This window comes from Oryza sativa, chromosome 1, assembly GCF_034140825.1.
Source record: "Oryza sativa Japonica Group chromosome 1, ASM3414082v1".
Lineage (NCBI taxonomy): Eukaryota > Viridiplantae > Streptophyta > Magnoliopsida > Poales > Poaceae > Oryza > Oryza sativa.
This window is the reverse complement of record NC_089035.1, coordinates 31,117,163-31,142,457: the sequence shown is the minus strand read 5'-3', so window position 1 is coordinate 31,142,457 and position 25,295 is coordinate 31,117,163. Positions and strand designations below refer to the sequence as shown.

General features: G+C 43.3%; 6 protein-coding genes across 6 annotated transcripts; 3 read left to right on the top strand and 3 right to left on the bottom strand.

Annotated features, from left to right (window-relative positions):
- Positions 1–803: 803 nt before the first annotated feature.
- LOC4324153 (transcription repressor OFP1) lies at positions 804–2,234 on the bottom strand. The gene has a single exon (XM_015786202.3). The coding sequence runs from the start codon at positions 2,120–2,122 to the stop codon at positions 1,151–1,153; it is 972 nt and encodes a 323-aa protein (XP_015641688.1). The 5' UTR covers positions 2,123–2,234; the 3' UTR covers positions 804–1,150.
- A 1,277-nt stretch (positions 2,235–3,511) lies between these two features.
- LOC4324152 (GTP-binding protein At2g22870) lies at positions 3,512–7,870 on the bottom strand. The gene is made up of 4 exons (XM_015765416.2): positions 7,310–7,870; positions 7,051–7,120; positions 6,634–6,796; positions 3,512–4,235 (listed from the first exon to the last, which is right to left on the bottom strand). Exons 1-4 carry the CDS (start codon positions 7,806–7,808, stop codon positions 4,017–4,019), a joined length of 951 nt encoding a protein of 316 aa, XP_015620902.1. The 5' UTR covers positions 7,809–7,870; the 3' UTR covers positions 3,512–4,016.
- A 448-nt stretch (positions 7,871–8,318) lies between these two features.
- On the bottom strand, positions 8,319–11,260 carry LOC4324435 (uncharacterized). Its single transcript, XM_015765417.3, has 2 exons — positions 11,008–11,260; positions 8,319–8,610 (listed from the first exon to the last, which is right to left on the bottom strand). The coding sequence occupies exons 1-2, from the start codon at positions 11,173–11,175 to the stop codon at positions 8,563–8,565; spliced, it is 216 nt and encodes a 71-aa protein (XP_015620903.1). The 5' UTR covers positions 11,176–11,260; the 3' UTR covers positions 8,319–8,562.
- A 156-nt stretch (positions 11,261–11,416) lies between these two features.
- LOC4324434 (mitochondrial import receptor subunit TOM7-1) lies at positions 11,417–11,998 on the top strand. The gene has a single exon (XM_015765418.3). The coding sequence runs from the start codon at positions 11,476–11,478 to the stop codon at positions 11,686–11,688; it is 213 nt and encodes a 70-aa protein (XP_015620904.1). The 5' UTR covers positions 11,417–11,475; the 3' UTR covers positions 11,689–11,998.
- A 4,154-nt stretch (positions 11,999–16,152) lies between these two features.
- LOC4324432 (uncharacterized) lies at positions 16,153–20,008 on the top strand. Its single transcript, XM_026020765.2, has 2 exons — positions 16,153–16,443; positions 17,316–20,008. The coding sequence occupies exons 1-2, from the start codon at positions 16,190–16,192 to the stop codon at positions 17,530–17,532; spliced, it is 471 nt and encodes a 156-aa protein (XP_025876550.1). The 5' UTR covers positions 16,153–16,189; the 3' UTR covers positions 17,533–20,008.
- A 3,447-nt stretch (positions 20,009–23,455) lies between these two features.
- Positions 23,456–24,744, top strand: LOC107276639 (pathogen-related protein). The gene is made up of 3 exons (XM_015788108.3): positions 23,456–23,673; positions 23,768–24,199; positions 24,277–24,744. The coding sequence occupies exons 1-3, from the start codon at positions 23,533–23,535 to the stop codon at positions 24,496–24,498; spliced, it is 795 nt and encodes a 264-aa protein (XP_015643594.1). The 5' UTR covers positions 23,456–23,532; the 3' UTR covers positions 24,499–24,744.
- Positions 24,745–25,295: the final 551 nt, after the last annotated feature.

Genomic DNA, 25,295 nt, shown 5'->3' with positions numbered 1-25,295 from the left:
TCGACGCGCCGCCGATGGCGACGGCGCAGGAGAAAGCGGTACGCGAGTCCCCGGTTGGCGCGATTCGCCGCCAACCATCTCCTGTCTATCTACCGGTCCGTCTGATGTGGTGGCCACCAACCGCGCCAATTCGCCAACCGTTGCACATGGCCGCTCCAAACGCTCGAGCCCTCCCCTGCTGCACAAGCTAGCTAAAATTAAGCTGCAGGCAGGGGCAGTGCAGTATCCCCAATCTACAGGCTAATACTCGTAAGTAGGAGTAGACATATGCATACGGGGAGGACAAGACCTCCACAGGGCTTATCATATGCGTCGCGTTTACTTGGAAAGGAGAGGACCTTGCTGATTTGGCACTTCTTCTTTGTTTCCAGACTACTCCTTCATGATTTTGTCTGTTATTGTATAGGAGCAGAGTCAGAATGAAAATCACAGAATATATTCAAGTTCGTCAAAGACAATATATATTTTCTTTTGGTGCAAACCAACACACATGTGCCAAAGGGCTAAGGTCGTGGATTGATTTTCTTTTTTTTTTTTTGAAAGGGAAGTCGTAGATTGATTTGTGAATTAGAGGACATTGACTATATAAAGAGTTCAACAAACCTGGCAGTTAGAAGTATGATTTCGAGTCAAATGTGAAGCGCGAGACGTTTGGTTAGGTGACCAAATTATAACGAGAAGTAATTTAATCAAAATCCGAAGTAGATACGGAAGAAATCCATTCCATCAAAACACCCAGCCTGAAGTGAAAGGGTGAATCAAGCAGGGTATTTGTTTTCATTGCCAAAAAAAAAAACAGAGTATAATTCAATGAAACAAACTCTGCCATTCATTGTAATTAGCACAGAAGTACTATACAAGCTCAAACGTGATTATCAGGAACCAAGGAAGAGTACCATTACACAGAGAGACGACGGAGTCTGTTTTTTTTTTACATACGGAGTCTGAATTAGGCAGAAGTTAGCAGGTAAAGGAGAATCAGCGGTGAAATGACACAAACGATGCATTCATGAAAGTACACACAGGAAGTCACAGGCTCAACCGCTCAACTCTTGTGCTACTAATCTTACTGACATTGACATGGAAGTTAGTCCTATGAACATCACACCGCCACGCCGGTGCGGCGGTGCAGGCCGATCGGTCGACGGATTCAGGGGAAAAGCGTCTCCCGCACGTCGGCGAACGCCGCGAGGATCGCGGGGTAATGCCGCGGCGAGTTGAGCACGAGGTAGGTCTCCAGCAGCCGCTCCGCGCTGAGCTCCCCGTCGCCGTCGCCGCCGCCGCACGCCGCCCCCTCGGCGATCATCTCCTCCATTGATTTGCGGAAGTCCTCGTAGGGGTCGGACGACCGCTTCACCACCGCGAACCCGCCGTCGGTTGCCGCCGAAGCCGTCGAGCCGCGCGGAAGCTCGAAGCTGTACCGGCAGCTCTGCGACGTGCCGCGGCGCGAGGATGGCGGCGGCGCGCGGCACGGGCCGGACACTGAGGCGCGCGCCCTGGTGTTCTTGCGCGGGCAGTTGTAGAAGTCCGACGAGTCGGAGGAAAAGCTCCTGGAGGAGAAGAGGTTCCTCGAGTCCTCGTCGTACTCGTCGTCGGAGGACGAGCTGCTCATCAGCCTGCGCGACGAGTGCGTCGAGAGCCTCCGCGACGAGACGCTGGCCCGCTCCTTCCATCGCGCCAGCGGTGGAGCCGCGGCGAAAGGCGTGGAGGGCGGGCACTTGCGGCCCTCCCACTCGCCGGTCTCGTACGGCAGCCCCGTCCCCGTGAGCCGCCTCTCCATCTTCCTGGCGTCGAGGTCGAGCGGCGCGAGGAGGGACGGGTCCGCCGCGTCGACGGAGCGGCGGCCGGCGCAGTCGATGGTGATATTGACCAGCGGCGGCGGGCGCGGCACCGACAGGGAGAGCCGGCGCTCGTGCTTCCCCGCGGCCGCCTTCTTGCCGCCCGCGCCGCCGAGGCGGGAGTAAGAGGGGAATGCCAGCGGCGGCGGCGGCGGCGGCGGCGCCGCCGCCCCCTCCTCGCCGCGGCGCTTCCTGTCACCTGCCCGCCTGGTGAAGACCGAGAGGATGGCAGCGAGCCTGTGCTTCAGCTTCTTGCGCCCGGCGCCTGAGCCGCCGCCGTCCATGAGTGACTTCGTGCCCGTGACTCTGTCTTGTTCGTGCGCTGCGTGTATGGATGGATGGATGGATGGATGGATGAGCGCGCGGGAGTGGGGGGTTGGTCTATCTCATTCGTCCAGGAGGGGTAATGCGCGCCCTCTCGCGGGGCTTTAAACTGGTTGTGGCACAAGCGCTAGCCGCTAGCTACAGAACAAAAACCGCCAGTCCAGAGTGCGCGGGGACGTGGGCGCTCGCTTCGCTCGGTCGCACTGCCCTCCGCGACGTGGCTGACCGTGACAGGATACATGTAACGTAGTGGGAGTTTGTGTGAGAAATGGCCCGAGGCGGCGGTTACGCGCTCTGCTGCGTGACTGGCTGCGACCCGGCCCCGGCCTCTCCTGGCTGGATGTTTCGGCTTATATTATCTTGCGGTAATGTTGGCTTCTGCTGGGGGGTGGCTCGTGATATTGCGTGCACGTGGATAACAAAGGATCATATCCATAGGGCAGCTTGTGAACTGATGCTGAACAAGGTGAGTTGCAGTGTTGGTGCAGTTTTGGGACACAAATTGGGAGAGGAGATGGAAAGGGAAAGGGAGAAGGAATTGTGGGCGGGTTGGCGACTTGGCATACATTCTTTCTGAGCGTGAACTGCTCTCTGCAAGACTGCAAGGCTGCAACTTGCCCCCCAGTTTTACTGTACAGTCGGCCGGCCGGGCATGTGCTAGTGTTGACCACGGCAAACTCTTCAGTTTGTAGCCTGTACACCACTGGACGGTACCAATAGTACATGCTAGTGTAGTTTTACTTTTACGAAGCAATCAACACGTTCATTGAAGCGTTGAACAGAACCATGTATAAGCTTCACTTTGTCAATTTGTCGAATGCAGCTTCTTCGTGGCATTAGAAGTCGATTTGCCCCTAATGCGTTGTTTAGTGCCAAGTGCGTCCTCCAGCTGTGCGAGTGGGAGCCAGCTGAGCTGTTCTTTTGGGGTTTAATAAGCACAATAGTGTCTATCTACTATAGTACTAACTACTATATCTATCACGTAGACGGCGCGCGACTTTTAAGATCTGACCTTATAAAGACAAACATACAGGTGTTAAGTATTTTGTTAGCAGTAAGACAGAACTGAGGACAGATGGGAAGGGCAAACCTAAGAAAGGAGAGAGGCCTAACAAACGAAACACACATCAGCATGGGATCCTACTAATAAGAACAGTTTACTAGTACTATCAAACTAGCCTGCAATTACCTGAGCATTTTTCTATCTCCATTCTCCAGGCGGACTTGTGCCAGCACGCACTTGATTAAGCATGTGATAAAAGAAACCATTGTATGATGGATCCCAATAATGTGGCCTGTTCCATGCATTCTGCCCATCACAGAAACCGTTCCTTGAAAGGTCTTGAACCTTAAGATAAAAGAAAACATTGTATAATATATCCCAATAATATGGCATTTTCAATACTCTGTACATCACACAAATCATTCTTTAACATGTCAAATGCATCATGCATGTACTCCTTGCCATGTGTGTGATGCAGGGTCCAAGGGAGCACATAACAAACAAAAACTGGGATTCCCAATCATGACCAGCTGATAGCAGTTGTTTTTAACCAACAGAATGCTCCAGCTTATAATCAGAAAACAACAAACAGAAAAAGCTGAGATTGTACGATATACAAATAGAAAACCTAGGGTAGTTGATGTAGCAGCTTGTTTGTATTCCCCAATTCTCCAATCTGTTGATTGAGTAATCATGTACAGAGGCAATAGTTTACAATCAACAGCTCAAAAGGCAAGTCAGTTGGTGAAGGCCTGATTGCAAAGGTGCTGAATTGCCGAGGCATCAATGAGCAACAGGGTTTGCATGCGTTGCTGCTGCTTGAGTTCTAGTATTAGTATTTTTATTTCATCTTAATGCTTGAGCCAATAGTTCCTGAGCTGAGACATGTGCAGAAGTATCTCGTCTCGGCCTTGATTGGTGACACTGCTCGTCATGATCCAAGGGGGTGCTGCCTCAAAATATTCACGGATCAAGCTCTGGAAGTTTTCTACATTTTCTTCCGGTCTTTTGCCACCGTTTTTCTTCTTCTTGCGTTTGTCACATTTTGTGAACACTAGCGTCATGGGGACCTGAACAAATGGACATAAGAACATTACAAGTGAACAATACCACGATTTTCCGTCCACGTCTTTATCAATATCATCAATTAATAACAGTTAATGTTTGATGCAGTGCCAATGGTATGCACATCACATGCCAATAATAGTTTATGTTTAATGCAATATCAATACCACCTACACAACACATTCATAAATACACTCAGACATCTTTGATTAGATTTACACATATAGATGCATCAAAGAAACAATTAGGCAAGACAATAATGCACAATATGGAGCTTTCCTGTTATCAAGTGTACATGTGGTCACTTCATTACTGTACGTTTGAAGAAGTCTTTAATGGTGTCTCCGGGACTAGGTTAATTCCAACGTAGTTACTTGTCTGAGAGGATTTCTGTATTTTGCACTGAATTACAGAATAAAAGGAGTAGTCGAAACTCAAAAAGGGTGTAATAACGGTCGCTGCATCGCTGGGGGAAGGCAGCAATAAAAGGATAAAATATATAGCTAATAAAGGTCGCTTTCTTCACATTGACTGCGTAGGACAAGCGGTCCAAAAGTTCAGAGTCAAGCCTTAGAGCAAGTTTAATAATAGAGCCAACCTGTTGGCTATAAGGTTTTTTTTAGCCTTTTCTCAGCCTACCCATATAATAGTTAGCTCTTTACAATTAATACAGGGCCCACTTGTCTCTCTCACTAAGTTTCTTGATTCTTGTGTCGAAGCCGGCTGTAAGTATACAACCCGCTTCTCCTCTCTCTCCTCTCTTCTCTCCTCCATCTCAGCATTTAGCCGGCTTATAGCCTACTATTATACTTGCTCTTATTGCACAGAACGGGTGGACGGGTGGGTGGATGGGGGCACTGCAGTGCTACACAAGGAATGACTGCGTACTACACAAGGAATGAAACGAGAACAGGCTCCAGAACAGCAAAATAGTGCATGAAGCTCTAACTTTTACAGAGTTCCTGGTCAGGTACTACCATGTTTGTCTTGCTAGATATGTATCTATGGGTATGACAATGTGAGCATTTTTTTTAATTTAACATAGAACTATACAGCAGACTCACTGTGTTGGTGGCTTGATGCATACCATTGAGCTCATGGTATAGCCTGGTATTTGGATTCTGGTTATTACTCAAAGATCTCTCTCAAAACTAAACCAAACCTGCAGCATCCAGCTTGACTCTGGAAATACAAAGTAAATGTTCTGGCTATTGTGCTCATGTTTCTTGGTGTTTTCTCCTATCCTTGTGCAATCTTCTTTTCATAATTCTATCTAGCCATGCACTCATATTTTTTTAGCTTTGGCTGTTCATTCGAACCTACTCATCTCTATGTAGTTTTGCACTCTTTGTATTTATTATGGCTTCTGTTTGCATAAGACTTGTCAATTGTCATTGATTTATATGCATCTGAGGCTCCTTATAAGGCTTCATGCTGGATCATATTTTACTATTCATGTTATTAGAAGGTTCAAACAATTGACCCCACAAATGAAGCATGAAGATAACACTGCTATGTTTATAATAGAGTAGATGTGGACATGCAGTTCATCTTTTCTTTTAAGAAAATTATAGAACTATTGTAGTAAAGATTTTGACATTATTTCAAATTATGCAAAAAAGGAAATTTGTGGAAGGCATTCTCAGAGTCAGAGTCCACTTTAAGGACTAGATTTGGTCTGTAAACAATGAGACTTCCGTCGAATATGCCAATCAACACTAAGTTTCTGACTGCTGAGTGTACTTTTCTATATTTGAAGAACTTTATTGTTTTAAATCATAATGTTCAAACCTTCCAATATTGCATCAGATCATGATAGGTGAAATAAAATATTGTGACCTGTTTTTTTTTTTAAGCAAAGGGCAAAAAAGCCCTCCAATTCCATTAATAGAAATGACAGATTACAAGAAACAGAGAATTGTGACCTGTTAAGTCACTAATGTATTTATACTTATGCTTACTTGAAAATTTTTAACATGACGCATGCCCTCTGAGAGTTCATAAGAATAACACATTAAGAGGGACTTGAAATTTATAGTGTAGTAATTTGTTTCATGAAAACAAAACGGAAGATCGTCAATTCAGCAGGGTCACAGGAATACATCTTTCAATTTTAAGAGTAAATTAATTAAATTAGCAAGACAGACTAACATCATTCATTCACACAGGATATTGATAAATGATCATTCTATTTCTATGATCATGCACTCATGCAACTTAATAAATTGACATTGACATTTCATCCTGCTTGTAGACTTTCAGTAATCTTCTTATTTTGTTCTGATCAACTAAAGTTTCTCCTAACAATACCAAGGACTGGTACTAACACTGATATGGAAGGATGATGGTATAGTTAATTGATAAATGAAGGGTTAGTTTAGTTGTTTAAGAATTATGTCTTACCTTGTTTTGACCAAGCCAGCTAGCATAGTCAAGATCAATCTTCTTAGCTGGAATACTTGCATCTACTAGGAGAAAAACTGATACCAAATTCTCCCTGCCGAGGAAGTAATTTCTAGTAAATTCATCCCAATTCGTGCGAGCTTCTTGTGGTGCAGCAGCATACCTGTTGAACAAGCTCTATTTTAAGTCCAAATAGACGGAGATATTTTATCAACAATATAGGCTAATGCAATTTGCATTATATTATGTCATGAGTCATGTCCGATTGCTACGTGTATAACAAAGAACACACCCTCAACCCATTATGTTATAATCGACATCCACTTAATTCCTTAAATCATGCTTAAACACAATGTATTAAACTCCAAGATAAAGAAGGAAATTAACAAAATTGAAAGTGGGCTAAAAGTTGGGTACCCATAACCAGGCAAATCAACAAGGTACCAACTGTCGTTTACTTTGAAATGGTTGATACATTGTGTCTTCCCTGCAACAAGAAAAATCATGCATTAATTAACTGGATAAAAGAAATGAAGAATTGGTTTCTTAGTACCGATATTAGCTTGTAAATAAACGTCTTGCTATATTAGCCAGTAAACCCCCAAATCCAATAATGCAAAACATTAAACAGGTTAACATCCGCTTAGCCATTATCCCCAAAAGTACAACAGCCTACCAGGCTTCTTGGAAGTGAGCGCGAGGCGCTTGCGCCGGACGAGCGAGTTGAGCAGCGACGACTTGCCGACGTTGGACCGGCCAACAAGGGCGAACTCCGGTAGCCCGTCCCTGGGGCAGTCATCGGGGCGGACGCTGCTCTTCACGAAGTCCGCGGCGATCACGTTCGCGTCGCCGCGCGCGTACGGGCCCAGCACGATGTTGGAGCCCTTGAGGACCCGCGCGGTCACCGCCTCGGCGTCCCCCGCGGACACGCTCGCCCCGGGCGGCACGAAGAGCCGGTCGAGAGGTAGCTGAACCTGCACATCCCCCTGGGGCTCGTCGCCGTCGGAGTGGTCGACGGTTTCCGGCGCCGCCGCCACTTGGGAGAGCGCGGAGCAGCAGGGCGAGAGGATGCGGCGGGTCGGGAAGAGGGAGGTGCGGTGGACGAGCAGGGTGGTGGTGACCGGGGTCGAGGGGGAAAGGAGGAGGCGAGGTAGGAGGCGGTGGTGGAGGAGCATGGCCGCCGGCGGCGGACTGTGGGGGTTTGGAGGCGGCGCGAAGCTGGAGGCGGGTTGGGGTTAGGGGGAGGCACGGACGGAATGGGGAGTACTGGAGCTCTGCTGGGCTGGGAGTGGATTGGGTGGGGCCGGAAGGAAGATGGCTGGGTGTGAGCCGTCCGATCGAAAATCAAACGGCCCTGATATTTTCTTTCAAAGAAAATAGGAAAGATTAGGAAATTTCGCCTAGATTTTTTTTATCGGTTTGTATCTTTGAATCGACGAGGTAAAGGGCGTAAAAAGGCTGGTTACCAGTGAATCGATGTTTTTCCAATGCTATGAATATAAGCAGCTTCACATAATTATAACATCTTGCGAGAGCAACACGGTTTAGTGGCAAAGGATAAACGCAGCTTCGTTCAACGAAACAATAGCTGAATTTTAAGACGCGCAATATATAGGGTACTAACCACCAAAGGCAAGGTAAATTTTGGGCCAAGTTCTGAAGAACCAGTACTCACCAGCACGGCAGCACGATTAAGATAGTGTTTGGATTGGCTTAAATGCGGAAGAGAGTAGTTCTTGATATAACGGTGGTTACATAGGTATACCTCAGAACAAAACTTGGAGCAGAGCACAGCAGCTAAAAGCTTACAAGCAGAAGTGCAGAACTGAGTGTCACCATGTTTCTCAGATTGGAATCGCCAGGGTGTGCCGTGTGGTAAAGGCATTTATTTCTTAAAACAAAACTAGCATGATTCTGGCTGGTTACAACTTACAAGAACTTCCTCGGTGGTCTTCCAGCATCCTCATCTTGCATGTGCTGCGATTCAGAAACTTTAAAAAGTAAAAACCCAACTATAACTCCCACATTGTTTCAATTGGCTATCTTAGATAATGCTATCAAGTAAAATCTGCAGAAATTTTGTTGAAACTACACTAGAAATAGCTTTTACTTGTTACCATAGTAAAGACGGGACTATGAACCCATTCACATGTATGCACATCAACAAAAAGATGTATCATGTGCATAGATGTAAATCCAAAACAATAACATTTCAATGTCAATGTGAGAACAAAAAATAAATAGTAAGCTTGTTTGAGATGAAGATCTAGAGCATCTGACAAAGCAGACATAATTGTTCTTTCCTTAGCAACCATATTGCTGTAGGTTGTCTTCAGTATCAAATAATCATTTTGGAGCTGCCTTGTTAACGGCAAACAGGTTGAACAGAGAAAATTCAAAATAATAGCGAGCCATAATGTTGTACAATGCAAAATGGTACCATGGAAACCACCGCAACATAACGATGCACTCCTATCAGTGAATGTCGACAGGGAGGACATGGTTATGGGGGCAATCCAGATCCGCCACACATGGAAAGAAAAATCTAACTGTAACATTCAGATCTACATAGAATAATTTGGCAGACCTTTAAGGCTTCTAGGGTTCTACTCTTCTTTTCCAGGGAAAGAATACAGGCATGGTCCATAAGGAGTTAAGGACTATGCTCAAGCCTACATTTTTCTGTTTTTCTCTAGGTCCCCAATTGTAACTTGTAGTACAGTGCTACTCTATCTTCAATATAAAACCAGCAATGCTGGGTTGATTAAAAAAGGGACAGGAAATCATACACTCAATGATAAAAATTGGACTAGAATAGTCAGTTTGAAATATAGGAGACAACAAAGGTACAGAAGCAAATTTAAAACAAGAAACCAAAATGAAGAAGTAAAAAAAAAGGTGATTGTCCAAAAAGCTCAACGGCCACCTATAGAAACACTTGTAATCGGAAGAGGTACAAAACAGAACAGTAGATTCTGATTAATATACAGTTGGTAGGAAAGAAGGATGAGCTAAGAAAATTGAGCTTATGAATGAAAATAGGTGATGGTGATGGGAATGTTAGGCGAAAAATATCTCAAATCATAGTAGGAAATGGGGAAAAATAACAGATAACATACAAGATTTGGGGGCTATAAGCATAAGCAAGCAGAACGTTAACAGAAATCAAAGTACTAAACCGTATAAACAGTCCTTGTGATTTGTTGTCATCTAGCTTTTGCTTCCTATTTAATCAGCTACAGTGAGTGAAGGTTGAAATGAAACATAAACAGGTATTACATAACCCTCAATCCTGGTTAGTAATTCCACTCATGCCAAATCAATGGAGATAATACAGCACCTGCTAAAGTAGACCTACCAAACATCAGGGTCATTAGAGGAGAAGGTTTATGTAGGATATGTGAGCCATTTTTATCCTTTTGTCATAATTATATACAGATCTTGGATAGAAAGTTAGTGTTCCATCTAAGAGGCACTCCAGCAATATCCTAGTTAGATGCTCCAAATGCCTCAATGCTCTCCAGCATAGCTCCATGGATAATGTTGCAGATGATTTCTATGACATTATGTGAAAGAACCCAATTTGATGACTCTGTAGCCTAGCCTGTAGGACAGTATGGTTCTAAAAAACTTGTAGAGTTGTCTGCATCCATAATAAGAAACAGAGAGGAAACCACAAAAAAGCTATAACAGTTTTTTTTTTTCGAACGGCTGACCGTTCCCGACGTTTTATATAAAGAAGAAGGCCTCCCATTTTAAAGAGAAAATATGACCAAACCTTACATTGCTCAGTTAATTAGGGGAAACTGAGTGAAAACCAACACTACAACAACCCACCAACTAACCTAACCTAAGCTACCACGACGGAGCCCATCGTGAGACATCAAGCTAGAACAGTAGGACTTACTGTAACAAAAGGGATCGGAGTAGATAATTTCCATGATAGGTGTTAATGCCTACAAAAAGGTACTTGTGTAGTCTAAAAGCTCTTGTTCAGAAGGTAATTTATCTGTTATTCTCTTACATACTCTCAAGATCAACCGATCATCAGAGGTTCATTTTGTAAGGAAAAAACAACACATTTGATTAATTGATCCTCCTTAGAAGATGAACTCAGACTTCAAATCTCTTTGACCTGATTAGCAGGAACAGTTAACTGCATAAAGACGTTTTCCGAGGAATGACGCTAACTTTCGATAGCTAGGTTGCATTTTTACTTCAATTAGGAGTTAAAAAGTTCATTCCACCGCAGCAAATGTGGGCAGCAGTTTCCGAGCAACCCCAATCTGAATCTAACAGAAGCTACAAGCAAACAGGAATACGATGCAGCGGGGAGGACAGGGGAAGGGAGTAGGGGACTGGAAGATCGCGTACGAATTCACGGACGATGCCCTTGTAGACGAGGATGGGGACGGCGAGGCCGAAGAGGCCGACGACGGCGAGGCTGCGGCGCGTCCAGCGGAAGTTGAACTCGAGGTTCTCGCGGCCGGCGTTCCACTCCTCGATCCACCGGTTCTTGTGCACCTCCATGCCCCCACCCATCTTCTCCTCTTCTCCCTCCCCTGCTTGCCGCCGGTGGGTGCAGAGCCCGAAGCTGCGGCGGATTTGCTTGTGCCTTCTCCAATACGAGTTCGCCTTAGTTTGGCTATTTCTCAGATAAACCCCCCAAATTATTGGTTTTTTAGTTTTTGCAACAATTAGGTGAGCAAACAGTATAATGTCATTTTGCAATAAGCCCCCCAGTTCGCAAATGTAAACCGCAAACAGCTCCGGTCCTGACCTCGCCATCGCCATCTCTCCAGTCTCCACCAAATCGGCAAATCTTCCCCCATCTTCTCGGCCATGGCGTCCGCGGCGGCGGAGAAGGGGAAGGCTCCGGCCGACACAGAGCAGACGGCGGCGGCGACCGCCGCGCGGCTCGCGGCGGAGTGGACCACGTGGGCGATGAAGAACGCGAAGGTAGTGGCCCACTACGGATTCATCCCGCTCGTCATCCTCATCGGCATGAACTCCGAGCCCAAGCCCCGCCTCGCCCAGCTCCTCTCCCCAATCTAGGGGTCCTAGCTCAATTCTCGCCAGCTGCTATTCGGCTGTTCCTCACCACGACCCGCGTGGATGCGCGTCTATTGGATACGGCAACCTGTATTGCATTTCTTCTACATAATTTTAGTTCCTTTCTGTTTGAATGTTTGTTAATTTTGGGTCTCCCCAAATAGCTACTGATGAGAGTTAAGACTTTGAGTTGCAATTAATTACAAATACTGGTATTATATGTGTGTTACGGTGTAGTTTACTTTGGTGAACCTGTTATTGTGTTATACAACAGTCTACATTGCGAGCTTAATGGATCACTGCATTTTACTTATTTCCCTTCAGCTTTTCACTCTACGAGCTGTATGAGGTAGCGACAGGCCGACAGTTAAACATACAAGAGCGTGTTCAGTGTAGAACTGTAGTGTACCTGCAACTTTTTCTCTAGGTATAAGTTATCAGCATTTCTAGTTTATCCAGGTTGTTAGAAACGTAAGTAATTGTTTTCGCTTGACTTGTCATATGGATTGTGCTTGATCTTGATCCAAAATAATATGCATAGCTGAAAGGGCTTGTGTCTTTCAGTTTTACGTTTTCCAAAGAGAACATAGTTCAGTCTATCTCAGTTTCTAGTGTTTCTTTTGAAACTGCCTTGCCTTGTAAATTTTATGGCTTCATGAAGTTCACTCTTCTGTTGATAATATAATGGAATATATTGGGATGCTTTCAATTTTTTTTGGTATGGAATGGTTTTATATCCTTTGTTGTCACTAAGGAAAACTAGATCTGTTTGACTCTTCTCATCGCCTACAATATTTTTCTGTCGTATCATCTTATTTCAATCAATAGAGTTACATGCCACAGATCTTGTGACATTTGATTTCAGTCAATAGAGTTAAACTACAAAGTCATCTTGTTTGTCATCTTGTGATCTGTGTTCTCTTATACTCCCTCCGTCCCAAAATATAAGCATTTTTAGTTATGAATCTGGACAACTGTGTGTCTAGATTCATAGCCAAAAGTTGTTATATTTTGGGAGGAGGTAGTATTACACATATGACTTGAGACCTAACAGGCTTCTAAGTTTGTGAAAAATTAGTGGTAATCCTCCTTCAAGTACTCACGATCATCTAAGACTGTAGGCACCACTGGATTTGTTGTTTCCAAGGATAAAATTGAGGTTGCAAACTTTGCTATTGTGGATGCATTCTTGTTCTAGTGCATGCCAAATGACCCATTGACTATTTTAAATTTTAGTCTTCATCAATCATCAATTTCATTTGAAGGATGATGTGTGCAGGTCATTTATGCCAAAGTTGGCCGTGAGTGTGGTCACAAGTTTCTTGTCCGTGAAAAAACCGTGATATATTAACTACTTTTGTGTTTGCAGCTCAACGATTGGGTGTGTTATTGTTTTGATAATGACCGCAACATCTACAGGAATTTGCCAATTGTCGGACAAAGTTAAGTGTTTCTGGTCATTTTTGTATTTCTCAATTCTATTACCTCGAGGTGAACTGTGGGCTGAAATTGATGTCTGTGAGATGCATAAAAAGAGAGAGAAGTATAGCACAAATTTTTGTTGCATCTATTTGTTCCTACAATATCAAAATGGATAATATTTGATCTTGCTGTCATTTGGCTTTTTAAAATCTTTTTGTAAGCTTATTCCATCCCTAGGAGTGAAACAGACAAGGGGCTGGTGAGACTGCCGATTTGCAGTTGCTTTCTTCCTTGGGCTTGTGGACTGTGGTGACATGAAAAGAGATCAAGGATAAGGAAGATTTGGGATAGGGATTTGCTACAGCTATAACAGGGATTGCCACTTTGGTAATTATGGTCCTCCACTGCCGTCTGATCTGAAGCATCAACGATAGAAATGTGTTGTACAGTGCTCGCTGCCGTCCAATTGTCCGATCAGAAGCATCGACAGTAGAAATTGTGTTTTTATAAAGGGTTAATTGGATTCATGCCATTATAAATTTGCATGTTTTGAAAAATACCACTACGATTCAACAATTTGGACTCATGCCATTATAATTTTACAGTTATAAGATATTTGCTATTCCCTCCAGCTACTTTTGATAGTCATATTTTATCTTGACACACAGACCAAGAATAAGTAATTCTACTTATCATCCATTTAAACATGCTAAGTAATTCTACTTATCATCTATTTAAACATGCTACTAGTCATTTATTGTAAACAAGCGATTCATTAATATTTACATTTCTCGATGCCCATGTAACCAATATCGTGTGGAAGAATGGAGAGTCACACATTAAATCCGAGAAAACCATTAAGAGAATAAGTTGTTGGATTGAAATATGACTATCAAAAATAAATTTTTCAAATTTGGAAATATAACTATCAAAAGTAGATAGATTTGGAAATATAGCTATCAAAAGTAGATGGAGGGAGTACTATTTACCCCTTTGATGTATTTTCCGAAACTTTTTGACCAAATTACACCTATCTTCCTCCTCTGTTCATTCTCTCCATTGCTCATCTTATCCCAAACCAGCCAGCCGGATTTGGAACTCCCGCTACTAGCCTCCCACCGATGTTAGGGGTGAAGCTCGTGCTGCTAGCCAACTGGACACTGTTTGTCGTGGCCGCGATGGTCATCAATCCGCTTCCCTGCTCTGAAAAGTGACTGATTCTTCGTCTATCTATTTGCTAATTGCTCATGCGTGCTAAGATTTCCTGACTTCTACATGTCAAAAGTAAATAATCCAATCAGCTAAAAGGTGCTCTCAAAAGCTTTGCCATCTGAAAAGTTCATCGAGGCTCGAGCGGAAGCGGTTGGACTGGATGGACACAGAGATGGAGGACTTCCTGACTGAGGCTAGGTTTCACTGTCGTTGGCACCTGCTTGCTGCTGGGAGCACAGGCGCCAGTGGTGTAGGATGAAATCGTGGCCGGGATGGTGGATGCTGCAGCTCCATGACACCGGTTGTTAGATCCAGGGTTTCCGAATTCCAAACCGCCGGAGCCGGGGTTATCACGCCCCGGTGGTAAGCACGGTTACCACGTGGTAATCGTAAAAAACCGTACGAAACCGTGTAAAATTTATCAAAAATTCAAATTATTTTTTAAATTTATTTAAATTTAAGGAGGTTACCGTGGTTTTTTTATTACCGTACCACCGCGGTAAGGCAAGTTACCGCGCGGATACCGACGGTAATGTAAACCTTGGTTAGATCTCTACCGGTGAAGAAGATGAACAGGAGAGAAGGAAAAGGAAAGGGATGAATGAAGAAGACATGGACAATTTGGTCCTAACTATATTTAGCATATGCACTGAAGGGGTAAGTAGTGGCATATATACAATAACTATAAAATTGTAATGGCGTGACTTTAAATAGTTGAATTGTAATGGCGTATTTCAAAACGGGCAAATTTATAATGGTATGGATCCAATTAACCCTTTTATTATAAAAGGCCAGTTGGTTCACTATAGTATTTTTCTTTGTCAATTTGGACCATTACCTTTTGATCCAACGGCTGCAGCTGATTTCGACTGAGAGATCCAAGGTTGCAGATGATCATCATTCATTTCATCAACTCCTCTTTGTGTGTAGACTGAAAAGGTGGAAAGTTTACCGCGCAGGCACAGTGTCACTCTGCACGGTATGATCATGGTACCTTGCCTCGCTTCTCGTCGAGAGAAGCATCCATGGACAAGCCAGACATCAGTGCGGGGGATATTTCTTGAAGCGAGCTGCCAAGCCAAGGATTGATCCCTCCGACTACACGCGGAGACTTACACCTTTGACAGACAACAAAGCATTGAATCTTCTATGCTTCTGCTACTACCACATATTCAGTTCTTTTACCAACTTTAAGCCAAAGATTTATGCGAACAAGAACGAGCTGACGAATCACAAAATCATCAGTTCATCACAGCTGCACTGCAAGCGACAACGGGGGCGGCAGCGTACAAAATACTACCGCAACTGATAGCTGAATATAAACATAAGCGAAACAGCATATTTATAAATAAAAAATAATTTATAAATATTTTTTTTATATATGTGTTCTTAACGATAAAAAACAAAGACTAAAAAATAAACTATGATGAGAAAATCCAAAATCAACTTTAACCTTAAAGTTGAAAATTTAAATTTTAGCTAATAAATATAAAAAAAAGGTGACGCGGTGGCGCATTGTATATGTGTCAAGCCGGCAGCCGGCAGGCGTCCGAATCACCACTTCGTCCAGGGCCTACGCACCAAATCACAATCACCTCACCGACTCACCGCGTCGTCTCGTCTACACAGGTCTCGGACGGCTAAGCTACCGGCCCCCGCCCGGTCGCCTCCCGGTTTGGCGCTTCCCGCGCCCGTACCCCGTAGGCCGTAGCGAGGCGAAGCCGGCCAGCCAAGCCAACCCCGTCCCGCACTCAAGCACGCGCGCGCCGCCTCTTATACCGCCTTCCCGCCTCCTACCCAGTATATCCCCCCGTGAGGGCCCTTGATACGGCCGAGACCGACCGGGCCCCGATCGTTCGACCCGGAGCATATGCGGCGAGACGCGGCCGCCGTTCCGACGGCGGCCGTCGCCTCGCCGCCGATCTCGGTGGAGGCGGTGGTCATCGACGTCGAGGGGGATCCGGCGGTCCCCGCCGGCGCTGCGTGCCGGATCTGCCACCTCGTCCCGGAGGGCGGCGTCGGGCCCGGGTCGGAGGTGATCCGGATCGGGTGCGGCTGCAAGGACGAGCTCGGCGCCGCGCACCGCCACTGCGCCGAGGCCTGGTTCAGGATCAAGGGCGATAGGTATACATCGCTCTATCCCGAAATCGTTCGTCCCTGTGCCTTGTGCTAGGATTGCGTGGTAGGTGTTTGTTGTAATTACAAGTAGAGTCACCGGCTTGCCGCGACTGAGCACCGTGCTGGTACCGGGTTGCATCCCTCTCGGTACCTGCCATTCGGCAAATGGCACTGTAATGGTGTTGATGTTAGCAGTGATATCAGGACTAGCTATTTCCGTCGCGAGAGGAATGCTGTATGCTCGAGATGACGAGAACAGCGGTTGCCATCTACGGCTGGAAATCTGACAATGCTGTGAGCCTGTCAGCATGCATTCGTCCTGCGGTCGATTTGACATTTTTCCTATCGCAGTTTCACCTTGGCTCTTTGAAACGATTCAGGTTAGAGTCGACCTGAACGCACATTCTTTTAACCAAAGTGATTATTGAACTACCCGTGACAACTCTTTGATTATTGAACTACCCGTGGCAACTCTTTGTTTCTGAGAAATGGTTATTTACATAGATGAACCAAGGTCCATGGGACTAAATGGTTTTCCCGAGAGATGGTTACTGGCGTAGATAAGCCTTCGCTGTTTTTAAGTATAGGCAAAAAATTCAGAGCAAAGCAAAAGCATATTCACAAGGAGGTTTCTGAGTGAAGACCTCTAAGCAAAACATAGATAAGCTTTTGGTGCTTTTCAGCTTTTGGTGTTGGTAACCCGTGGCTGTCTTATCCTTTAGTTTCTGGACATGTGAGTGACTTCCCTTTTGACAACAAACACCTGGATATTATGACAGCCCAACAAATTGTGTCTAATTTAATTAGACAGCATATTTAACAATTTGTTTCTAACTCACCAGTTGACAAAGAAATTAAAAACATCAATTACTGTGCAGGCGCTGTGAGATTTGTGGTTCAGATGCCAAAAACATTATTGGGCTGGAAGTGAAAAAATTCATGGAAGAATGGCATGGTCCAAGACTGGCAAACACACGAACTACAACGCAGAGGGAAAGTACTTGTTGGAGAACGCAGCCTTTTTGTAATTTCTTGCTAGCATGCTTGCTGATTGCTTTTATGCTTCCCTGGTTTCTCCGTGTAAATATGTTCTGACTTTTATGCCATTATTGGGTCATGTAGAATTTCAACTTGTTTTCTTGGCTACCATCAAAAGGATGAGTTGTGTAGAAATGTATAGGCAGAGTCACAACATAGATCCTTAAACATATACTTCAAATCTCCCTTCGGATCTCTCATGCTCCCCTTTTTACTTGAAATCTTTAATCACCTTTGTATAGTGTTGTTCATTTGACTTATCATTCTTAGTTTGATCAGGTAACCATGTAATCCCCTGTACTCAATATGGCAGGACTGACCCTTAGCCATTTAAGTGATTGCAGCACAAAAGCAAAATATTGGAATTTCATGTAATGTTGCTTCGAATTGCATATAGGTAATTTAAAAAGTGGGAACAGCCCAATAGAAGCAAGAAATTAATCAATTATAAGTTAAGACCACTTTGGCTGAGACAATTGAGAGCAGGAACTTGCATAATCAATAAGTGCTGGAGTGATTACTGGCATACATGAATAATTCTGGAAATATAGGACTTTTTGACCAATTTAAAAGTATGGAACCTACTAATTTATTTCAGATCATGGGGCTCTGTTTTTTTAGATTCAGAAAGTTTCAGCTGGGCTGTTTCATACTTCAGCTTCTTTGTCGATTAATTACGGTTTTTTCTTTGTGCATGAGCATGTAGGTTGCATCCAAAATTTCAAATAGATGTATGGATTTGGGGAAATTTGCAGGTAGCTTCACAAGCAATCTAGGCATCAGGAATGACCTCTACTTCCGTAATAAATCATTGCAAGTAGTAATTCAATGCTTGTCCAAAAGAGGCAGCTTTTTGTTCGTTGTGTTGATGTCATAATTATTAACAAGATATTGTCATTGAAGATGACATGTTCTGGATTTATGCTTTGCTTTGCTTCAATGGATTGGTTTCTTTATTCTATCTCCATTGCTGACATTAGCAACAAGATTATTCATGTTGTGAAGGTGAGGCAATGTTAATGTTATGATCCGAACCACTTGCCAAAAAGTTGGGACTCTGGTAAATATTTTATGAAAACAATATATAACTTCTTTTTTATCTTGCGTAAGCTTGTTGACTGTGTTTAACCCCTTTTCTGGATCAGGCTTTTATTCTTATGGTTTTAGTTGAACTATGAAATGATATTTACCCGGTGAACTATGAAATTGCAGGTTTCCGCCCTGTTTCTTGTCTCTACATACACCAGGTACATGCTTTTACCCTCAATACCGCCTGATTATTCGTCTTATGTCATGAGTTCGTTACGATGTTGAACTAGCAATTTATGTTAAATAAAGAAGAAAAAAATGGCTAAATACCAATCATAATTAATTAGGATACACAAAGTATTGTTAAATCCATTCAAGAGAAGAGATAAAACCTTGTAAAATATGCATCGTTTACATATGTAACCCTATATAACTGATGTATTTTGTACGTAGTGAACAATGAGTAGCAAAGACTCAAACATTTACTTGGACAGTTGGTGCCAATTGTTTGTACCTTGCATTTGCAATCTGAGATATGATTTCCTAGAATTCAATTGTATATTGTTTAACATTTTTTAAAAAAGAAATGAAACTGAATAAGTTATGCAACTTTTTAAAGTACAAACATAAGAGATTTTGATAACTTGAAACTAATGATTCCTCTAACTAAGATTCCACAACATAGAATAAGAACCATATACTAGTAGGGCCTGCCCAGAGAAGTGCCCTGTGCTCTGACCTACTGAATCATGTGCCTAATATATATATTTTTTCTCGATGTCCCATATGATGTATGTTTTGCCTCTCCTTTTTTTTTATTTATTTTACAGTTTTTGCAGTGTTGAGCTGAGTCCTGGTCCTAACTGGAATTAACTCAATTAAGCATTTCATTTACATCAGTACTACTAATACAGATTTGCTTTTTCAAAAGAACAGCGTATATCTCTATTGGTTCGACTTCAACGGATAAGAATTTCGTTGATTCGTATTCTGTGGAGATCACTTTAATCCTGGAAGCTCGATTTCCATATCCAATGGTGGTTGGATGGTATGAGAGCAATCAACTACCATTTGTTTTTGTAGTACAGTTTCATGTCGCCGTAACACCTGCAATCAGAGAAAAGCAAGATAGACTGTACAACTGATCAGCTACTCTGCCTACTCAGCTGGCCACAAAATGATGGATGTTTTGCGTTGCTCTTATTGACGCGTGTAGTTTCCGAAATTTTCTGGTTAGTGTAGTCTAGCTGGCATGCTCTACCTATTACGCCATGCTTGTTAATTTTTTTTTTAGAAAATGAGATAAACCCAGCCTTTGCATCCAATCGGCCCAAACGCCATGCTTGTTAATGGTCTTGGAAAGAGTTTTTCGTTGTGTCAGTAGTCTGTACGAGGAAATATTGTAGGCATCTCATGTTTTACATTCTCTACTCGTACATCAAATGCTTTACTACATGTCATACTGATTGTAATTTTTCATTTAATTGAGGTCTTGTGTTCAACTTTCCTTTTTCTTTAATTTACTTACTTGGACGAGCTTGGACAGATTGTCACCAGACAAGAATTTGGCTCCCATCGGTTGCCCATTTTGCCTAATAAGCCAAAACGGCTTATTAGAAAATAAAAATTAATTTATAAGTAAAACTTTTATAGATTTGTTTGTAGCGACTTAAAAGCCAACACTAACAAAAATTACGTTTAAAGCATCTTAAAATCAACTTCAAAATCAAGTTCAAAAATTTAAATTTTGGCTTATTATTTGACTGTTTAGGCCAAACGATGGGGCTTTATCTTCTCTTTTACTAGGCCTACAATCATTCATCACTTGACAGTAACCCTATATACATCTCAATGATATGAGGGGTCTAGTCTATTCATAGTAGTAGAATCTTGGAGCTTTTTCAAGAGGTTTGTTTATTTCCTTCTGGTGGGATTTTGAAATCGTGTGATTTTCAAGTAGCAGTTAAATAATTGGTAAATATAGTGGTACAACCAAGATACTGTCATATTCATAATTGTTACAGAGTTTAGTGACCATGTCAAGTTAAATTGCACTTGGTGCAATACTGCAATGAATGGAGGGGACGCAGACACGAAGATGTGCCTCACTCTTGACACCTCTGCGCTAGCACTCACTGGCTGGGTGGCACGTACTAGCTTTGTTCCCATGCATGTTTGGTTCTCATCATTGTGAATTTGTGATCTTATCACAGCTCACGACTCTCATAAGTATGTAAAAAGGAGCACAGGGCCAATTCTGCTCGTTCTCAACGTGCAAGTTCAAACAAACAAACAAACAAACAAACATGCAAGCTGCCAACAGGGGGAGTAGAATCATCGTCTTGGAACAAACGGAAATCGTTGGTACCGTCGCCCACGCCCTGCGTGCGCGCTGAATTCGACAACTGATAGCCAATCCAGTCCAGTGTCTTAACAGGTATTCCTACTCCACTAGCTGAACGAAAATGAAATGAAGCAGTCAACTGTATGTACTCGAATCAAATTGGTGCGCCGAAGTACGAGCATTTGAGAAGTTTTAATGACGCCGGCGGCATTCAGCCAAAGTGCCAAGCCAAACACACACCAACGGAGCCTGACTACTTAAGCGCACGCCCCAAAACACCGTATTCAATTTTTCGTCTAGAACCTACTAGAATCAGTTGTCGATCTTTTTAACAGACAACATGAGATGATGAGAGCGTATCATAAGGTTTTAGAACAGCCTTACATTCTAAGAAACAACAGTATGTATCTAGGACTCCATCGTTTCGCGGCATATTGTAAATAGAAAAGAATTTATAAATAAAATTTTTGTATACGTGTTCTTAGTGTTGTGGAAAACGGCCATACCGACCAATTAATCGGCCGTATATACGTTAACGGTAGTAAAACCGTTCCGTTAACGTAATACGTTGTACATTTATCGTTTATAAATGTTAAAACTCTGTTTTTAGCAATTAGTTGGTCGTTTTTTGTTTAATCACCTGGATAATAGTCTGTACGTTGTATTTGATGATGATTTAGAGTAATCTTTTTACTTAATTTAGAATTGTTTTTGTTTTGTAACATATATTTTTATGTTTTACTTATTTAATGCAACCAATTCTATCACCATGTGATATATAAATCCGGTGTTGGAAGAGTTAATGTTTTACTTATCCGTTTAATTAAAAAACAACATGAACATATTTGATTTATACAGTTGTACACATCTAAATCTTCAAATACTATATAATATTTGTACATATATTCACAAACATTAAATTTCCATATAATTCTAATTAATCATCCGTATTCTGATTAATCGTTGAAAGGTACCCTTAACAAAGGCTAAAAAATAAACTACTATAAAAAACCCCAAAATCATATGTAAATTTAAGGATGAAAATTTAAATTTTGGCTTATAAACATAAGCCAAAAGATGAGGTTGCTAGTCATTGAGAATCTGAATAGCTTCTGACTAGTAGTTTATCCCTAAATTTTACAGCTACCAAATCTTATGATCCAAAGTATGAATGTAGACTATTTGAGGAACCGTGTTATTTGAAGTCGCTGAAACGTCTAGCATAAGCTTTTCTGAATAGGGTCTAATTAAATTATGGTAACAAATGAGATTTGTGTGCAATTATAGGGAAAATTATTTTAAACCTAGTACATCCCCTCAATGTTTATATGTTATTTAAATAGTTATAAAAAAATCAAGAAGATAAATTAACATATCATAGATTACTCCACAAACATGTAATATCAAATTTAACAGTGATTATACCCTAACTAGCTTATTGTTTTTATTGTAACTTGTACAAGTCAAAATTTAACTTGTATATTGGTGGAGTACTGCTATATCACATATTAATCTATATTGTCAATTATTTTAATTAACCAATTAAGCGAATATCTTCTCGAGAGTTTAAAATCCATTCCCACAATTTTGGAATGAATATGAAAACAGATTATAAACCTTCGAGAGGACATTCTCTCGTATACAATTTTTCTTCAAATCTCAGCATGTGAGTTAAGTTTGGACATAAAATTTTGTGAAATGATATATGTATATTGTATGAATGTTGGCAATTTTTTAAGAATTTTTTGTAACTATATATTTGAATATTTTTTAAACAAACGAGAGGAATCACTTGATGATCATGAATATATATCAAATATGCTTTTACATTTTCGTTTGTTTATGCTACAACCTACGGTATGAAATACATGTACATCATATAATATTTCGCGACCGCGAAAAAAATTGCACATCAATATATTAGAAGAGACAGAAATTCATTTTATAACACAACGGCCAGATGCCATTGCCACTTGCCAGTGATAGGGAAAAAACAAAAAAAAAAGAAAGAAAGAGACTTTCTACTCCTAGACCGAGAAAGGGGGAGGGCCCCACTAAACTCCTATAGGAAACATCGTATAGTATACTGAACTTGATACGAAAACGTTTGCTGACAGAGTGATTAAACATTAATTACAGAGTGGCATCTTGCTTGCTTAGCCGCCAGGTGCATATTATACACTCTGAAAGTCCTCCAATAAGATATCATTGTTCGTTAGAGGGTTAGAGCTGACGAAGGTGCATGATTTCTGTGATATAGCTGAGCCGGTTGTGCTATACGAAGGTGAATGGCTGGTGAGAGGCGACCAGCACGTGGTATGTCCTTGATGAGATTTACCCCTTGAAACAAAATTGTTGATGACTCGGTTTGGTTTACAAGATGTGCAACTAAATTGTACCCATCTCGTTTGGGGTACAACTGGTGTAGTTTCTATTATGAAAACTTTTGCCCTATACTCCATTCGCCACTCCACTTATATATATATATATATATATATATATATATATATATATATATATATATATATATATATATATATATATATATATATATATATATATATATATATATATATATATATATATACTAGCTAGCACACCGGTGACAGGAGAAACCACTACACCAAGTATTTCACACCGTCGTCCTCTCGCCATTTACCGGCGTGCGTATATAACAGATAGAGATGGCAGCTGCGGATTCCTCCGGTGGCGACAAGTACAGGTCTCACCTTGCCGGCGACGGCGAGAAGAACACGGTGTGGCGGCACGGCGCGCCACCCACGTTCGACACCGTGAACAGCCTCTTCGAGTCCGAGAGGACGCAGGTTCGTTCGATCTCTCAATCTTTTTAGATCAATTTGATGCGCACGCGCGCGTATAGTAATTTGCATGCATGGTGTTCGACGACAACGCGCGCAGGAGTGGCCGGCGGGGTCGCTGGAGGAGACGGTGCAGAACGCGATCAAGACATGGGAGATGGAGCTGTCGCACAAGGCCAGGCTCCAGGACTTCAAGTCGGTGAGCCCCGGTCTCTTCCGTCTCTCCGTGAACGGCGGGCGGCCGCTCACCGGGGAGGAGACGCTCGCCGTGGGCAGCTACAACGCGCTGCTCGCGAGCCCGATCCTGCCGGGCGCCGGCGCGTACGACGCCGCGGCCGAGACGTTCGAGTCCTCCCACGACCTGTTCCGCGCGGCCTTTCCGCGCGGGTTCGCGTGGGAGGTGATCCGCGTCTACTCCGGCCCGCCGGTGATCACGTTCAAGTTCCGGCACTGGGGACACATGGACGGCCCCTACAAGGGCCACGCCCCCACCGGCGACAAGGTCGAGTTCTACGGCGTCGCCGTCCTCAAGGTGCACACCCATGCATGTACACAAATCTTTACCACTTATGATCAGATCACAACTGCAACGTACGTACGCCCGTGCAGGTGGATGAGCAGCTGCGGGCGGAGGACGTGGAGGTGTACTACGACCCAGGCGAGCTACTGGGGGACCTTCTCAAGGGGCCCCTGCTGGTGCCGTCCGTGGAGAAGGACGCCGCGCGTCAGCTCGGGGAGAGGCTCGGCGAGGTGGCTACCTTGTCGGCGTCGGGCGCGGACTCGCAGGCGCAATCTTGCCCCTTTCTCGCCTCCGGAAAGCGGGAGGTGTGATCGTGTCGATCGGGAGATTGCGACGTGGTCGAATCGAAATAAAATGTGCCCACATCTGAGGCGCGCGCGCTGTGCCCAACCACCGGAGTTTCGAGGTTTATCGCCATCGTGATCGTCCGATCGAGCGGACGCCGGCTGTTTGCTCATGTGTAACGTGTATTTTCTGGTGGTGTATGTATGCTCGCAGGACTTGTGTGTCTTTTGGAGGCGACACATCGCCGAACTTAATTAATTGATTGCAATCCACTCGTGTTGGAAGAAAAACAGGGCCAAGAGGTGCCCAAAGCAGATACGTACACTTTACATCGACATGCGACGGAAGAGTCGTATGCTTACGTTTCTTTAATTTCTTTCTTTTCTTTTCGGGGACAAATGCTTACGGTTCGGATTTGCACTGTCCCGCTGTTGAATACATATACCCGCTAAACAAACCGCAGCTAAAGCATATCCGTGAGTTATTTGGTGCTTCATCCTTAACTAGAAAAAATATCCGTGAGTTGCAACGGATTGAGGGTTATTTTAAGGGGCTATCTATACATCTGTTGACAAAAAATCCCACCTTCCATCTTTTAAATTTAGACCATTATATTGGATGTGCTTTAAGATTCGTGCAGATGCATTAACCCTACCTCTTCTCCTCCCGTTCCCCTCCCTTCGCGCTCGCGAGCGGCTCCGCCCGATCTCCCGCCGCCACCGCCGCCCGCCTTGCCGGCTGGCCGGAGGGCGTCAATGGCGCCGGCGAGACCCCCCCGACCAGCCTCCTCCCCCTCCTCCTCCCCCCTCCTCCCCTCCTTCCT

What these genes read in the sequence shown, in the direction of transcription:
- LOC107276639 (XM_015788108.3), top strand. Translation starts at nt 23,533, where the DNA reads ATGGCAGCTGCGGATTCCTCCGGTGGCGACAAGTACAGGTCTCACCTT. An exon ending in TCGAGTCCGAGAGGACGCAG is followed by an intron (nt 23,674 to 23,767) that starts GTTCGTTCGATC and finishes CAACGCGCGCAG; the next exon opens with GAGTGGCCGGCGGGGTCGCT. An exon ending in ACGGCGTCGCCGTCCTCAAG is followed by an intron (nt 24,200 to 24,276) that starts GTGCACACCCAT and finishes ACGCCCGTGCAG; the next exon opens with GTGGATGAGCAGCTGCGGGC.
- LOC4324153 (XM_015786202.3), bottom strand. Translation starts at nt 2,122, where the DNA reads ATGGACGGCGGCGGCTCAGGCGCCGGGCGCAAGAAGCTGAAGCACAGG.
- LOC4324152 (XM_015765416.2), bottom strand. Translation starts at nt 7,808, where the DNA reads ATGCTCCTCCACCACCGCCTCCTACCTCGCCTCCTCCTTTCCCCCTCG. An exon ending in GCTCACTTCCAAGAAGCCTG is followed by an intron (nt 7,121 to 7,309) that starts GTAGGCTGTTGT and finishes TTCTTGTTGCAG; the next exon opens with GGAAGACACAATGTATCAAC. An exon ending in GTTGATTTGCCTGGTTATGG is followed by an intron (nt 6,797 to 7,050) that starts GTACCCAACTTT and finishes CTTGTTCAACAG; the next exon opens with GTATGCTGCTGCACCACAAG.
- LOC4324432 (XM_026020765.2), top strand. Translation starts at nt 16,190, where the DNA reads ATGCGGCGAGACGCGGCCGCCGTTCCGACGGCGGCCGTCGCCTCGCCG. An exon ending in TTCAGGATCAAGGGCGATAG is followed by an intron (nt 16,444 to 17,315) that starts GTATACATCGCT and finishes ATTACTGTGCAG; the next exon opens with GCGCTGTGAGATTTGTGGTT.
- LOC4324434 (XM_015765418.3), top strand. Translation starts at nt 11,476, where the DNA reads ATGGCGTCCGCGGCGGCGGAGAAGGGGAAGGCTCCGGCCGACACAGAG.
- LOC4324435 (XM_015765417.3), bottom strand. Translation starts at nt 11,175, where the DNA reads ATGGGTGGGGGCATGGAGGTGCACAAGAACCGGTGGATCGAGGAGTGG. An exon ending in AGGGCATCGTCCGTGAATTC is followed by an intron (nt 8,611 to 11,007) that starts GTACGCGATCTT and finishes TCTGAATCGCAG; the next exon opens with CACATGCAAGATGAGGATGC.